General features: G+C 45.2%; 1 protein-coding gene across 1 annotated transcript; it reads right to left on the bottom strand.

Annotated features, from left to right (window-relative positions):
* Positions 1-9,337: 9,337 nt before the first annotated feature.
* Positions 9,338-15,892, bottom strand: LOC107294428 (U4/U6 small nuclear ribonucleoprotein Prp31-like; the record flags this gene model as incomplete). Its single annotated transcript, XM_015823660.1, has 7 exons — positions 9,338-9,466; positions 9,980-10,078; positions 11,183-11,311; positions 12,557-12,629; positions 14,080-14,207; positions 15,560-15,649; positions 15,735-15,892. Coding segments are annotated over 7 exons (806 nt in total), but the record flags the coding sequence as incomplete, so codon positions are not given.
* Between the last annotated feature and the right edge of the window lie 396 nt (positions 15,893-16,288).

Genomic DNA, 16,288 nt, shown 5'->3' with positions numbered 1-16,288 from the left:
AGGAAAAAGGGTGAAACTGACAAGACTGTTCCCTTTTGAACAGAGCACTGTAGGGAATAGAAGCACACAAAGGTTGAACAATATCTCCAACAGGATAGGAGGCAGGTTATAAAAATAAGGAGAATACCTTGCTTCAAGCTTTTGCCGATATCTAGTTGTTTTTATCGCTGATCTTTCAAAGAGTCAAAGGAGGACCACTGCAGCTGAATGGGGCCAGTCAGAATATCCATAGAGAACATAGAATTATAGGTCTGGAAGAGACCTTCTACTCCAATCCCTTTATCAAGGCAGGAGACACTATAACAGGGGTCTTCAAACTTGGCCCTTTTATGACTTGTGGACTTCAACTCCCAGAATTCCTCAGCCAGGCACGCTGGCTAAGGAATTCTGAGAGTTGAAGTCCACAAGTCATAAAAGGGCCAAGTTTGAAGACCCCTGCATAATAACATCCTGGTCAAATAGCTGTCCAGTTTATTTTTGAAAATCTCCAGTAATGGAGCACTCACAATTCTGGGAGGCAAACTATTCCACTCATTAACTGTCAGAAAGTTTCCCTTTACTTCTAGGATGGATCTCTCTTTAACAAGCTTCCACCCATTACTTCTTGTCCTGCCCTCTGGGGCTTTGGAGAATAAGTCAATCCCCTCTTCTCTGTGACAGACCCACAAGTACAGAAAGACAGTTATCATGTCTCCCCTAATCCTTCTCTTCATTAAGGCTAGCTCCCTCTCAATTATTCATCATACAATTTAGCCTCCAGACCCTTTATCGTCTTTGTTGCTCTTCTCTGCACACTTTCTAGGGTCTCAGAAATTTTTTTGTATTGTGCTGACCAGAACTGTACAGATGTGATCCTAATGTATTCACAGGCTTTCAGGTTGTCCAAGCAGAGGCTGGATAGGCATTTGCTGCCGATGCTTAAATCTCAATTGCTAAATCTTGCTGGATTCAACTGTCTAAATAATCCCCCGCAACCTTATTTTCTATGAAGGATCTCTAAAGATTTCACAGCCAAAGAATAACTTTCATTGTAGTACAGGGTGGGGGTACATTTATAGGATCATACAATGGGCAAAGTCCTACAGCATTTAAAAGAGTTTCTACATTCAAGGCACAAATGTAAATAACATGCTACGTGGAAAGGAAATATGGCATTTTCCTTAGCTGTATGTTTTGTGTGGAGAAAGTGCTATGGTACTTTCCTGTACCAACACTGTAACTTCAAATGATATCATTGGGATCTTATGATTTGATAGCGTAACCATCTGGAAGTATGCTTTCCACCTCAAGGAAATCAAATCATATAAGATTTTTATTGACTGTATTTTGCAGTGTAGCCCAACTTTCTGGGTAAAAATACAAGCCACCATTAAGTTATAGCAAATGGTCCAGTCAACCTGGGAATTCAAATCCCACCACAGCTGAGGCTCTGTGTATCCTCACAGGCAACTCAGTATATTGAACAGTTTGCTTCCTGTCTGCTACTATCAAACACACTGTAGTTAATCTACCTTATATGAAATGAGACTACTATATTGGCCTGCCTGTCTTTTCAAGATGGCATTGGTTATCTCTAGCCTCAACTGGTGGTCCTTCTGAATCTCCCATGTAGAGATCCTTTTACTCAACCTTCCCTAATTCAAATCCCTCCAGACCGTTGTACCAAAACTACCAAACATGGTTAGGATAGGCAACAGTCAAGAATGATGAGAGTTATAAGCAAAAGTATCAGACAAGATTTAGACTGAAGACTCCTGCTTTAACTTGATGATGTGGGGATTGATGCTGGGGCATTATGAACCTATCTACCCATTCAGATCCCCGAAGAGCCCTTTAGTTATGAATTTTCATCAGAAATCTGGCTGGTGATAGTATGAAAAAGTCTTTCTATACAACAGCAGCATCCAAGTTACAGAAACCCAAGAGGTCCAGACAATTCCTACACTGACAGTGATTATTACTTCTCTTTAAACACAGAACATGGTTTGTTTTTAACAATTTTGCCCTAAGCTACTTTGTGGGTAGATATTAGCTGGTAGGCAGAATTTGAAATAAATACATGAAAAGAATGTGTGTTTGTTTGCTGACAGAATGTACTGTGCATTTGAAACTAGGATTCAGCAAATCTAGCATTGAGTCTGTATAGCACCACCCTGTTGATATTATGTTCAATATTAATGAGCTATCAAAGGGGGAGAGAATTTCTTAGATTAAAATCAACTAAACAGCTCACAGTTATAAAAAAAAATCTTGCAACATAGCTTTAATTTTTAAGTAACTACACTGTTGAGACTTTCCCCCATTTATTCTTCTGAAATAAATTTTGTAAGGATGATAAAGAGACTAGGAACATAAAGTATTTTCTACATTAGAGGCAAATTCTATTTACGATTTTGGTCTCCAGAAGTTTGGAATCTTCCAGTTGTGTTCAAACTTCATCAACCTTCAACCAGCACAATCATTTCTGGCAAGGCGATATCCAAAGGCTACAGTACTATTATTTATATGCAGAAATCAGGCAGAGTGCAGAATTCTGCATCTTAAGAACTGTAGAAAGATTTCTAGCTCTTGACTTTGTAAAGCATGTAGGCAAAGCCCACTAAAATCTTAACCACGGCAGAATGCACTGGGAGGAGTAAACAAATAAGCCAAGTATGTAAGAGAAACTCCACTTACACATATTCTTACCTCCCTGAGTTTTTTGTAGTTGGAGGGATCTTTGCCCTGACAGACTAATGGGCCTAACCCCAATCACGGAAGACTACTCTCTGGGGAGAACCTTCCTACAGATTTCTTTCTCCATGCAAGACTGAAATGGGTTAGGGATTATTCAGAAAGCATCCTCTTTCCAGACAGAGTGTCTTGGCCTCCTTACAAAGGTTGCAACTTTTAGTGATTTCGCTGCTCCCTCTTGCACAGACTCCAGGTCCTCCATGGGCACCTTCAGCATCACCAGTAGAAAAGATTAAACATCCCACTTGGAGCAACCCACACTCCACCGCATCCCACCCCACGCTTTTCCACCATAGGCTGCCACACCAGCTCTGCCTTGCCCATGGGGGCCTAAGGGGCCCCAACGCTTAAAGGTGAGGGGCTCACCTTTAGAACCCCAGCCCTGCCAACCCCTCTCCAGGGCCCCATCGATCGTCGCCCCATGAAACTCGAGGCCCCCGAAGGAGCTCCCTTTCCACGCCAGAGACATCCCCTCCCCAACACTTATAGGACCAGCATTGCCCTGAACATCGTCCGCCCCCTATGGAGCCCCCAACAAACACTTTGGCCCCGCCCCCTACGGAGCTCCGTAGGCACCTGCAAGCCCCGCCCCTCGGTTAGGCCCCGCCCCTCCCGCTGTCTCACCGGCAGCTCCGGCGTCTTCGGGTCTCTCTCACTCTCCCTCTTTTTCTCTCTCTCTTTCTCTCGCCCCCGTCTCTCGGGCTCCGCGGCATCCAAGATGGCGGCAGCCTCCCCCCTCTACTTTCTCTCGATCCGCCCTCCCCTGATCTGCATTGGCTAATCCTCCCGCTCCTCAAGCTCTTACCATTCCGATTGGATAATAAGAAACTGGACGGAAGGGGGAACGGGGAGGGTGGGACGACGCGGCGCAGCCGCAGCTGTCATTAATAGTAATGCACGGGATCTATTTGTCAAGAGGTGGTGTCCTTCAAAGCACTCTTGGGCTACCATTGGTTGAAGAGGCGCAGATAGAGTAGTTACGTTACGCCTACTACTCCGCGAAAAACAAGCCGAGAGGGCGGAGTTTACGTCAAAGCCTGCCTCCTAATGGGTAACAAAACTGTCCCTCAAATCTCACTCTTATATGATTGACTATCGCTTCCTGTACACGAATACTGGCAAGAGTAAGAAAGGCTATTGGATGGCAGTCTTGTCATTTATTCCTTGGTCCTGATATTTGGCTGAAACTAATAAAAATGAGGTAGCGCGAAAGATTTTGAGGCTGTGTCTCCCCATTGACTGTAAACAAGCGAGCCTGCACATGTTGTCTCCTCATTGGACGGCTGTGCTGCCCCGTAGAACCTTCCCCTTTTGTATTGGCATGCACGTTTTGAAGCTGGTTACATTAAGGTAAAAGGGGTCGGGGCGGGACAATCTGCAGGAAACTCTTAAGAGGCAACCTGTCAATTAAACACACAATATCCAATCAGGGAAGAAAGAACGATCCTTTTCCAAGGTAGAGATTCTATTCGGGCTTCGGTTTAATGATTTATTTCAGCATTTCCTATCCAGCTATCACAAAGGCTTGTCACAGATTTAGGCAGGCACAGCAGCGTTCACGAGCTGATAAAATGAAGGTACTTTGCTGCTATTGAGATATGTGCAGAATCTCAGCATCCAAATAAAACAGGCATATCAAAGAGAGAGACCAACTTCACTAGTGATATATCCCTTGCTTTGTTGAATCATATTGTTGTATAAGCTGCAGGGCTGCGTTTACAGAATAACAAGCAAACCTCGCTGTTAGTAAGCACACATGAGCCTGTCCTCTTACATCTGCCTTAAAGACTTGTTAGGTCCCTAGGTAAATCTGTGGCTGGTTTCTGGGTTTTTATTTTAAATATTTAAAGAATTCTCAAATTGGTCAGTCTGTTAGCAATATTCTTTTCATATTTTTTTTTTACAAATTTAACTCTTTCCCTAAAGGTTTGGATTCCTTGTCTTTGCCCATTGGAAGGAAGCATTTTGCATTTCCTGGAGGTACTGATGGTTGTTTTCAGAACTTATTTGGTCATAATGGTTTCGGGTCACAGGGTTGCACAACAGATTATATTGCTACAAAACAAAACAAGACTAAAGAGTTTCACCTCCTGAATACTGCTAGCATGATTAAGCCTGCAAAAATGGTTTAGCCACTTTTGATTCTTTGTGAAGCAATGGAAAATGCCAGATTAAATCTCTGGTCTCACAACGTTGGCTACTAGAATATTAGAATAGGATAGGAATAGGTTAGAAATAGGAATAGAATAAAATAGAAGTAGAGCTGGAAGGGACCTTGGAGGTCTTCTAGTCCAGCCCCCTGTTCAAGCAGGAGGACCTATACCATCTCAGACAAGTGACTGTCCAGCCTCTTCTTAAAAACCTCCAGTGATGGAGCACCCACGATTTCTGAAGACAAGCTGTTCCACTGGTTAATTGTCCTCACTGTCAGGAAGTTTCTCCTTAATTCTAGGTTGCTGCTCTCTTTGATCAGTTTCCAACCATTGTTTCTTGTCCTGCCCTCTGGTGCTTTGGTGAATAACTTGACCCCTTCTATTCTCTGAAGGGAAATTTCACCACAGAACAGGGATACGCGCCCATTCCCATAAAAACATAACCAAATACATATATACTGTATGCCAGGAATGAACAGAATTGTTATGTCAATTTCGTGCAACACCATCATTATGGAGGTAGGCATAACTACAGTATTTTACAACCAAATGCATGGTGACATGTTTTGTCTATGCTAAATTTCACTGGGAAAAAAATCTATGTGGTCTCTTAAGAGTTGATGACAACTATTGATGGCATCTAATCTGCGCTCAGTTTACTAGAAGGTAAAGTCCTATCCCAAAGGTATAGGAAGTAAGGGCTATGCTTAGGAGAATAATGTCCAAGCCACAAGACAGCAAACAAAGAGAGCAAGAATTCTCCCCTATTCTTACTCCACAAAACAATGGGATTAGATACAGGTGTTAATAATGGTTCTTCCAAAATATACACTGGATGCATTTTTCAAACTATTGTAAGTAAAATATACAAGAAAACTTCAGCTATTTCACCACCCTTTAGTTGTTCTTCCTGAAAGTAATGAAATGTCAGCTCAGATTCACTGTCTTATTGTTACATACACATATCCAGCATGATCCTGTGCCCTTGATTGAGAAAGAGACTAATTTTTAACAACTATGATTTTAATACTCTAAATAAAATTCCCATTGACACCTGGAAGTTAGAAAAATTGTCCTTTTAATGATTCACTTGTGTATTAGAAATAGAATGCAATTTATCCACATATTCCCAGTTACACTCAACCACATTACTACATATAACATAACACAAGTTTTGGTTTAGATACATATGACGCACTGTCACCTCTCCCTCTTTAAATATAAGTAACTCCTACCCTAACTCCGTGCTGTCCAAAGGTCTTAGGTTACAACTCCCAGTTAGCATAGCCATCTGGAGGTACTTGAATTAAGGAAGGTGCACTCCTAATTATAGCAGTTTTTCCCAAGTTTGAAAACTTCCATATGGGTGGACTTTAATCCCCCGAATTCAACAATAGCCACGTGGCTGAGGAATCCTGGGAGCCGAAACCCACACAATAGGGAGGCACCCAAGTACAGAAGCACTATTAGAGAAATTCTTTCTAATGCCACACCTCCTACATGTAGTCCTGTTACAATTAATTCCTGAGAAATATGTAATCTAACCTGCAGGAAGCAAAGTGTTTTTTTAAATCTAAGTAATCTCTTTTTAACGCAGAATCTAGAAGAAAGGATTAGCTACCCAGTGCTCCTAGATAGCAATGGAGAAAGAATGGTAGCATCTCAGTCTGTATTTACAAAATTAGTTTAAAATTGACACATAAGACAATCTATGATGGGGGAGACAGGACACTTTTGTTTAGGACAGCTCTTATATGCCATTAAATAGCTTACTGCTTAACTAACTTATTTTGAAAACTGAACTCAGTTCTATTAGACCAGGGGTAGGCAACCCAAAACACTCAAAGAGCCACTTGGACCCGTTTCCCAGCGAAAACAAAATGCTGGGAGCCGCAAAACCCTTTTGATATCTAAAATGAAGATAACACTGCATATATCCTTTTTTACACACACACACACACACACACACACACACACACACACACACACACACTCTAAAGGTAAAAAAGGATATATGCAGTGTTATCTTCATTTTAGATGTCAAAAGGGTCTGTCTCTCTTTCTCCTCTCCCTCTCCAAGGCAAGCTGCCCTCCTCGCCATCCTGCACCCCCTCCCCCAAAGAGATTGGCTGGCACAGTTTGTCAATCACCACTCTTCCTCCTCNCCCCCCCCCCCATTCTGGCTTCAGCACAGAGTTTGCACCAGAAGAAGAAGAAACGGGGCGCTTTCCCCCCCACCGTTTCTCTTCCTTTCTTCCTTCTCCCCTCACTTCTTCGGTGCGCGTTTGCTGGGAGCCCACCCAGATTTGAGCATCTTGGATTCCGACTCTTTCTCCCACACTCCATATCCCCACGGATCCCTTCTTCCTCCCCCCACTCCCTTCCCCCACCCAAACACCGGCACTGCCCACCCCTTTTCCCATCCTTCCCGTGAGCCTGCAGGGGCGTGCCTAGCTTGCGATGGGACCAGCATGGAAGGCGATGCCGCTGCCACGAAGAGAGTAGCAGCCCCGGCGCAGCAGCCAGAATGGTGGCTGATCGCCCTCCCGTGCCCCTATTAAGCTCTCCCCTCCCTGGGCAGGCAGCGAGCTTGCAATCGCGCTCAGAGAGAGAGAGAGAGGCAGAAAGCGAGCCCGGCCCGGGACCTCCCCTCTTCCAGCCAGGATCCTGGTGAACAAACCTATAAGGTCCATGCCCAGCAAGACATACTGGGATCCTGGCGAATGACTGGGGTCCCCTCCTCCGCCCTAGCACTTGGGGGAAGCTCCTCTGCACCCCCCATGCCCTGTCTGAGCCCCTCCGCCCGGCCTGATCCGGACCCTGCGGGCGCTCAGCTGGGCAGCACTGGGGACGGCTAGCATAGCGCAGGCGGTACCAGAGCCAGGTGGGACCCCGCAAGACCATCCAGCCGGCCTCTCCCCCTCCCAACCTCCATGCCCACCTGGACTGCAGGCGTTTGCACCGGGCTGGGAAGGTGCGTCTCTCTCGCCAGCCCCGTCCCGCCCCGCCCCATGTCGTCGTGTGAATGCCGGGCTGGCCAGCGTAAAAGACGGCCAGGGCCTCCGCTCTAGAGGCGGGAGGGGGGGCGAGTAGGCGGCCGGCACTGAAGGGGTGGGGAGGGGGTCAGGAGGCAGCAGAAAGCGCTGAAAGGCGCCCAGGGCACCGCAGACCGGCCTGAGAGGTGGGGAAGGCGGGCGAGGGAGCCGTCAGCCAACTTGCACTTGAGCTGAGGGCGAGTTCAGCGCCTGGTTTGGCGCCAAGAGAGCCAGGGAAGCGCCGCCGCGTTTGGCCGAGCATGGCCCTGGCGCGAGTGAGGCTGATCTAGCGGCTGCGGTGAGAGGGCGCCATGAACGGCTACGGCTCCCCGTACCTGTACATGGGCGGCCCGGTGGCTCAGCCGGCCCGAGCGCCCTTGCAGCCGACGCCCAAGTGCACACGCTGCTGCAACCACGGCGTGGTCTCACGGCTGAAGGGCCACAAGAGTGGCAGCATGTCATGGCCGCCCAGGTGGGTCCTGTGCCGCCAGTAGGCCAACAAGAGCCTGGAGAGCCTTTTGCCCGACACGCTGCATGTCCTGCCTGCTGCCGCCCCCGCGCCTTCCTCTGCTACGCCACCCGGGCACTCCGGAGCAGCGCTCGCCACCACCACTGCCACCGAGAGACAGCCTGTCGTGGTACTAGCCCCCCCAGTGGCGCCGTGGCTACATCCCATGGGCAGAGGGCGAGCCTGGGCAGCGTGGAGTCCCGGCTGGGGCGGCGGCCAGCGACGGCATCGTTCCCTGGGCCGCCGAGCTGGCCTTCTGCGGCACTGGCGTCTTCGAGCCGGAACCGCTGCAACGGCCCGCTGACCGGTCAGCTCTGTCCACTGGCAACGCTGGAGCCTCCCATGCTAGCGGAGGTTTCGGTGGGATGCTCCCTGGGGGGATCCCGGGGCTTCCCCGCGCGGCTCCCTGGCCACGTGCGCCTCGGACTGAGCCAGCCTGGGAAAGGGATTTCCTGGCCGCCCTTCTCCCAGGGGGCGGGGCACCCGGGCGCAGGGCCAATCAGGAGCCCTGCGAGGGGGCATGAGAGAGAGAGAGGGAAGGGAAGTGCAAGTGCCTCTCTGTCTCTGTCTCTCTCTCTCTGCAAATGGCGGAGCAGACTCCGGAGCCGCAGGAGGTGGCTCAAAGAGCCGCATGCGGCTCCGGAGCCACGGGTTGCCGGCCCGTGTATTAGACCATTCCACCGCATCAATAGTTAAAACAATAGCAGGCTCTCTGGTGGGTTATATGAGAACAGAAAGGGGGGGGAAAACCTGATGTCATTAGGATATCTGGAAAGAACCCTGAGTTGTAAAAGTCAAATAGTCTATTGAGCTTCAACCTCAATAAGGTCCATGTCCAGTGTAGATTTCTCTATCAGCACATGTGATGTGGTTCCAACTACTGGTTGAAACAGCAGCATCCATATTTGCTATGAGGTGGACATGATGCCACTCTTCTCACTCTTTACTTTTAAGAATTCTGCCATGCTGGAGAAGTACTTCTGATTGGCTTCAGTGACCTTCTTCTCAGCTGCCTGTGGATTCACAATCTCCAGACCCTGCAAATAGATAGGGGAAAGATTGCATGGGCAAAATAAAAACAAAGATTTGTGCAGCTGTGGAATTCTAGGAGTTGCAACTGCAGAACAGCTGAGAGCATCAGGTTAGAAGAGGCTGCTCGAGAGGAGAGGAAGGGCTGTAATATACTCTAATTCCCCCAGCTTGGAGACAGAAGATTACCAACAAAGGAGAAGATTTGCAGCTCAGGGTTGAAATGGGGGGTCCTTGCTGCTCTCTGAGCTTGCTCATTTTCTTGCAGATGTTTCATTACCCAAACTAAGTAACATAATCAGTGATGATTTTACCTAGTTTGGGTAATGAAACATCTGCAAGAAAACAACCAAGCTCAGAGAGCACCGAAGACAGAAAATTACAGTGGTTTGGTCTGTTTTGTAAAAAGAAGACAAGGCAGAAGATTCTTAGAAGGTTCATATTCCTCCCAAGCATGATCTAGCTTTCCTGTTATGGATGAGTAACAGGAAACTGGAATATAAGTCAAGAGCAATGCTTACCTGCAGTGGAGTGAATGCCACATTGGAAGCTGTCCCAGAGGAACGGTCCCGGATGGTTGACTTTCCCCCATACACCATGCTTTGCTTCTGGAGTGTGCGCTGATTGGGACAAAAAAAGATGACATTTGGGTTTTAATATGTATTGGATAATATATACAGGTAGGCTTCCGCTTGTAACCATTTGTTTAGTGACTGTTCGAAATTAAAATGGCACAGAAAAATGTGACATGGCTGTTTTTCACAGTTAAGACCGTTCAGCATCCCCATGGTCACGTGATTAAAATTTGGATGCTTGGCAACTGGCATGTATTTATGATGGCTGCAGTGTCCTGGGGGTCACATGATCAGCTTTTGCGACCTTTTGACAAGCAGAATCAATGGGAAAGCCAGATTCGCTTAACAACTGTGTTACTAACTTAACAACTGTAGTGATTCATTTAATAACTGTAGCAGGAAAGATCGTAAAATGGGGCAAAACTCAACAACTGCCTTGCTTAGCAATGGAAATTTGGGGCCCAATTGTGATTGTAAGTCGAGGACTACTTGTATATATCATGTATGGAAATCAGTAGCTAGAAATCGTAGGGAACAAGTATTCTAGATGTCCTTTGGGAACATTTGCAGTCTTCCCCAAAGTAAAATCCTAATGGTAAGATATGCTGTTAGAACAGGCAGCTAATTTAAGCACAGTAAAGCTTTCATGCTTCAAGAAGCACTTTATCAAGGTGGAGGGCAAAAGGCTTTGGGCAGGGAGAGACTTCCAAAGAGTCCTAAGCAAGAATCAATGCATACATGCTCAAAACAATCACACAGTGATAAAAGATTACACAGCTGATCTTGTGACTATGACTGTATGCAATAACTGAACTAAAGTTTACAAACTACAATGGTAGCATTCACATGCAATAAAGCAAGGGTGTCTGACCTTGGTAACTTTAAGACTTGTGTGTGGACTTCAACTTCCAGACGGTTGGCTGGGGAATGCTGGGAATTGAAGTCCACAAATCTTAAAGTTGCCAAGGTTGGACAGCCCTGCAATAAAACATTAAATTGCAGCATGTTGCATGCATTCAGTCAAAAGCACTAAACCCGATTCTGGAGGTCTATAAAAGCCCAAAGCATTTGTAATGAGATTGTGCCAAACCTGCTCCTTAGAAGGACAAAACCAGAAATTGAACACTACAATGTTCTCCATTTCCTCACCTGCAGTGTTTTTGAGATGCGGGCCTTTGTGGCCTCGTTGACTTGGATCTGCCGGACACGGCCACTGCCTGATTTGCCTAAATGGCCAAGACTGAACCCAAGGTCTTCTTGGTAAGCATCTTCTTCAATCTAAGAAAGGCATGAGAGGAAGTGAAGTAAATAATGTATTTATGTCATTTCTGTACCACCAAAGGACTCCTTTCATTTTACAGAAGCTGTACCCAAATGGACCACATGGGTTGGTTCTACCTCAAGCGGATGACTCTTCAGATACCCAAACACATGAACATATACAGCATTTTAGGTTAAAACCAGCACCTGGAATTGTACTCAAGAACCTATTGGTAGTTAATGCCATGCTTACAGTACTGTTATATAGCACTGGTAAATCTCACCTATCAGCTGCATTTCATGCCAACGGCATACTCTGGGTAATCTTCAAAATATGTTGAAATATATACAGATCATAGTCAACTTATGACCTTTCATTTAACAACCATTTGAAGTTAAAGATGGTGCTGAAAAAAATGACTCATGACCAGACATCGCACTTATGACTGTCAGTGTCCTTGCGGTCACATGATCAAAATTTAAGTGCTTGGCAACCAGCATGTATTTATAATGGTTGCAGTGTCCCAGGATCACACGGTTGCCATTTGCAATTGTTCCAGGAGGCTTCTGATAAAGTCAATGGGCGAAGCCAGATTTGCTTAATGACCACATGATTCGCTTATCTGTGACTCACTTAATGATCACTTAATGGAAGTTCCAGTCCCAAATGTCATAAGACGAGGACTACCTGTACTACAATAGTTGATTTAAGAGATAATAAGGGCATAGGGAGTTGTCGACAGGGAATCATGCTCCAGGAAGGGCTACAAAACTGGTGCAACTAACCCTAACCCTAACCTTAACCTTAACCTCGCTCTCCCCTGCCTACTCGGCAACACTTGTTAAGTTTAGGAGTACCCCCGAGTTGTAGACTTGTTGCTTCAGGGGCGATGCTCCCCAACCTAGAATCATCAGAAACAAAACTCAGGATGGATACTGGAGCGTCAGCTTGAAAGATTTATGAAGTTTTGCCTCTTTTTTTATGAGAACCATTTTTGAAGGCAGAAATGTTTGTGTTCTCAATTCAAATCGGTATGTTCAGAAAGCAGCCCTGAACACGGCTTGGGCTTTGCACATAAAGAGGAAAGCAACCAAGTTCTGGCAGTTACTTAGAACTGTAACAAAACCGTGTATTTCTTATATGAAGAAATAAAACATTTAAGTTTCCATATAGAACTTCATTCCTCAGATGTGAAGAATGAGAACTGAAGACACTTGAAAGCAACACAGAGAAAGATTCTGTGACAGTGCAGAATCTCATACCTCTCCAAAGCTCATCCGGTTTGCTTGCTTCCGGATTTCTGTTAAGCCGAGGCGTTCTTTCATCTTACGATACCTGAAGCCAGCAAAAAGACTTTTTTTAAAAAAAAAAATCCAACTGAAAATTGCAAGTTTTTTATGCTATGACCTATGCTAGTCTACGACCATAATAAGGATCATTTTAGATTATAACCTAAAATCCAGATGAGTTGTGCACTAAATATCAGAATCCCTGGGTATGGGTCCCCGATTTTGTGTACTTAATCCTTCCCCCCTTTCCAAATAGTTGGAAGCAGTTCTTAGCTCTACCACAACAAAAATGACCGTCCTGCTCAATGAACAAAATAAACTGTGTCTGTCTGTCTACAGGAGGTGAGGAGAAAAGCAAATGGCATTCAGATGGGGCGTTGGAGGCAATGTCTGGAGATTGGCAGGTATTGCAAGTAGGCAAGACGACTATCAGTCAACTGCCAGGACCACAAGCTACAGTAGTGGCCAAAATTGTGGAAACCTTTTGGGAAAAGTGTACAGTAGAAATGCCACCTTTGGTTAAGTTTCCACCAATTTTTCTTCTAATTTCTTTATAACTGTAGCCTTGTTCACTTAATAATACTATTTTACATCGCTTTCTGGGCAACCAGTCAACTCTTTGCACCATTACTTTAATTTTATTACATTTTACAAGCTCACTAAATGAAAGAACACAAAAAAAACCCAAGCAACTTGATAGGGATCACACAACACACTGACAAATGTCCTCCTCTCAGCTTTAATACATGACATCAATAACTGAATCCTACTGTGATCTGATTGGCTCATTGCCAAAACAAGATGACACCCGATTGGCTCTCTAAACACTCACGCTCATTGGCTACAATCAGATGAAGGAAAGCTACCTGATATCAACCTAAGCAAGTTGTACTTCCTTTTTCTGGTTATTTGGCTATAACTTTTCATAGAATACAGTACAGATAATTGAACAAACTATGTTGCATTACATTCTTGATTACATTATCTTTCCATTGATATATAATTTTATGGTACTACTCCAAAAGAAAGTGGTGTTATTAGCCATCAAACCTCAAAAATACACTTTTCCCAAAAGGTTTCCACAATTTTGGCCACTACTGTACAATGAGTAGCACATCCTGCAAGAGCTCAGTAGCAACTCAAAGAGGAATAAAACACACTGAAGCCTCATCCTAACCAGTGTAAGAACTTTTGGAAGGAAGATTGTATGTCAATTTACCCACAGATTTTGGCTTAAACTAAGTATTAGAGTATTAACGAAATATTTACATGGCAACATCATCTTGTAAGTCCTGCAAGGGTAGAGAGTGATAGTCTATTGTTAGGGATGGTATGTGCTGCAATAAAATACTGTGTACAGACGTGTTATGCTGTGGTGTGTCCAGTTCTTGGAAAACTAAGAACCCTGACAGATATTGACCTGCTTCTCACATCCTGGCATTTGAACTGACCTTCCCCTTTAGCTCTTCCCAAGCTTTTTGCCTGGATCCCCATACCTGCGGCCTCCCCGTTTCTTCCTCTGTCCATCCAGAGGGGCTGGCAGTGGCTTCACTTGCTTCACTGGAGGTGGCTCCTGCCACTTATCAAACTTCCTCTCAAGCTCTTCCTTCAGGTCATATCCAACCTGGATTGTTAACAGAAGTAAAACATGAAGTTGCAGCAGGCAAAAGGAGCTCTTTTCAAGCTGGAGGTCACATTAGTGAAAAGCTCTGGAGAGCAACATTGCATCAAAGTGGGGAAAGTGAGAGTTCCAGCTTTGACTGAAGAAAATTGGTTGCTGTATCTGCTGTTCGTAGACTCCATGCATATACTTGAGCAACACCCTATGACAAACCCAAGGTTCAGGTTTTTTTTATGATTCCTCTGTTATCTGAAGAGGTTGAGTTCTGGGAGCCATACTAAAAACCAGACTGATTACATCCCTACAGACTAAAGCTGATCTATTGGCCTTCTCAACCTGTCCTCTTGGCCTAGCTCAGGGGTAGGCAACCTTGGCTTTTTTATGACTTGTGGACTTCAACTCCCAGAATTCCTGAGCCAGCCATGCTGAGGGGAAAGGGAGAGGTTTCCAAGCTGAGCCATGCTGGCTCAGGAATTCTGGGAGTTGAAGTCCACGAGTCATAAAAGAGCCAAGGTTGCCTACCCCTGCCCTAGCTGTATCTTTGTAATCTTTCCCTACAGAAAAATCAGTTACTTCATTTTTAATCTGCCTCTCACAGTAGATCCATTCCCTAGGCCAAACTGAAAATTGCCTTCTCACAAAAATAGGGAAGGGTAATAAGTTATATTAGAACCTGGAAACTCAAGTTCAAAAACAACCCAGACTGACAAACCTTGAGCCAGCTAGCACCTCTCAATATAAGATATTTAAGATATTTTGGTGTAGAGATAATCAGGACTGCAAAGCCAATTCTGCTCTTCTCTAGGAAGAACAACAAGAAGATGTGCAGCCAGAGATACCCTTCTTCCTTGTCTTGACAATCTAAATCCCCTTTCATTTGGGGGAATTACCCATTTCCTTATTAAGACTTTATGGATTCTCTACAATGTTTATAAACACAAAAACAATAATTACTGCTGGTACCCAACTTGCTCCAGAAGGATTAAATAGCTTTCTGAAGAAGGTCCATATCTTAGGGACTTATTGCATATCTTCAGTAAAACAAAGTCTTTTAAAAGTTCACTTAGAGATGTCCCAGGAAGTCTGACTTATGTTCCTATCCCTGCTACTACCCCAGTGTCCTAGAGCAGGGGTCCCCAACCCCTGGTCTGCGGCCCAGTGCTAGGATGCACCCATTCAGAAGTGGTGGGCAAGTGTGCGCATGCACTTGCGAAGCTGCATTTGTGAAAGCGGCGCACACAAAACTATCCCCTCCCCCCCCCCACAAGCTGCCTTCTCTTCCTCTGCCAGTCCACAGAGCCAGAAAGGTTGGAGACGGCTGCCTTAAAGCCAAGCCCTTAACCTGCATGCCTCACCTTCCCTTCAGGACTCTCATGGAAGCTGTCTACTCGAGCTGCTAGGGTACATTTTGCTGACACCAAACGTGCAGCTTTCCTCCGCAGATCCTACAAAGAATGAATAAAAATCAATGCTGGAGCCTGATGCATGAATACATCAATCAGAAAAGGAGCTTCGGATTCACACACCTACCGGAGGCAATGATTGTACAATGTCACTATGGTAGATGTAACCAGTGTGTGGCAATACAGAAGTGCTGGAAAAGCCCAAGAGAGTTTTTCTGTGGGCTCCCAGGAGCATGATGTTGCAAGCTGGCATCTTGGAAAGGTTGGTGAGGCCACCAGCAATGCCTTAATCAAAGAAGAAACGGAGAGCGAACATCATACAGCAGGATCAAACAGCCAAGAAGCTTCAAGACTTTTGATCAGCCAATTTTTGGCATGTCACTTTCCCCGCTTGTTGAGATTGGAAGAGAGGGGCCTCTCCCTGGGAAGTTGAACTTGCTGTCCACAAAGAAGGATACTTGCTAATCCCCGACTGTGGAGATTTTATTTTATTTATTTATTTATTATTTGAATTTATATCCCGCCCTTCTCCTTGCGGACTCAGGGCGGCTGACAATCAATTAAAAACACCACTAACAATCACAAGTTAAAATTAATTAAAATGAAATATTTAAATTGTCTAATTAAAATGTAATTAAAAACCCCTCTAAAAACCCCTCTTAAAAATTATCCTAGGCCAGT

This window comes from Protobothrops mucrosquamatus, unplaced genomic scaffold (genome assembly GCF_001527695.2).
Source record: "Protobothrops mucrosquamatus isolate PMUCROS unplaced genomic scaffold, P.Mucros_1.0 scaffold1941, whole genome shotgun sequence".
Taxonomy (NCBI): Eukaryota; Metazoa; Chordata; class Lepidosauria; order Squamata; family Viperidae; genus Protobothrops; species Protobothrops mucrosquamatus.
The sequence above is the reverse complement of the archived record's forward strand: the minus strand, read 5'-3'. Positions and strand labels throughout refer to the sequence as shown.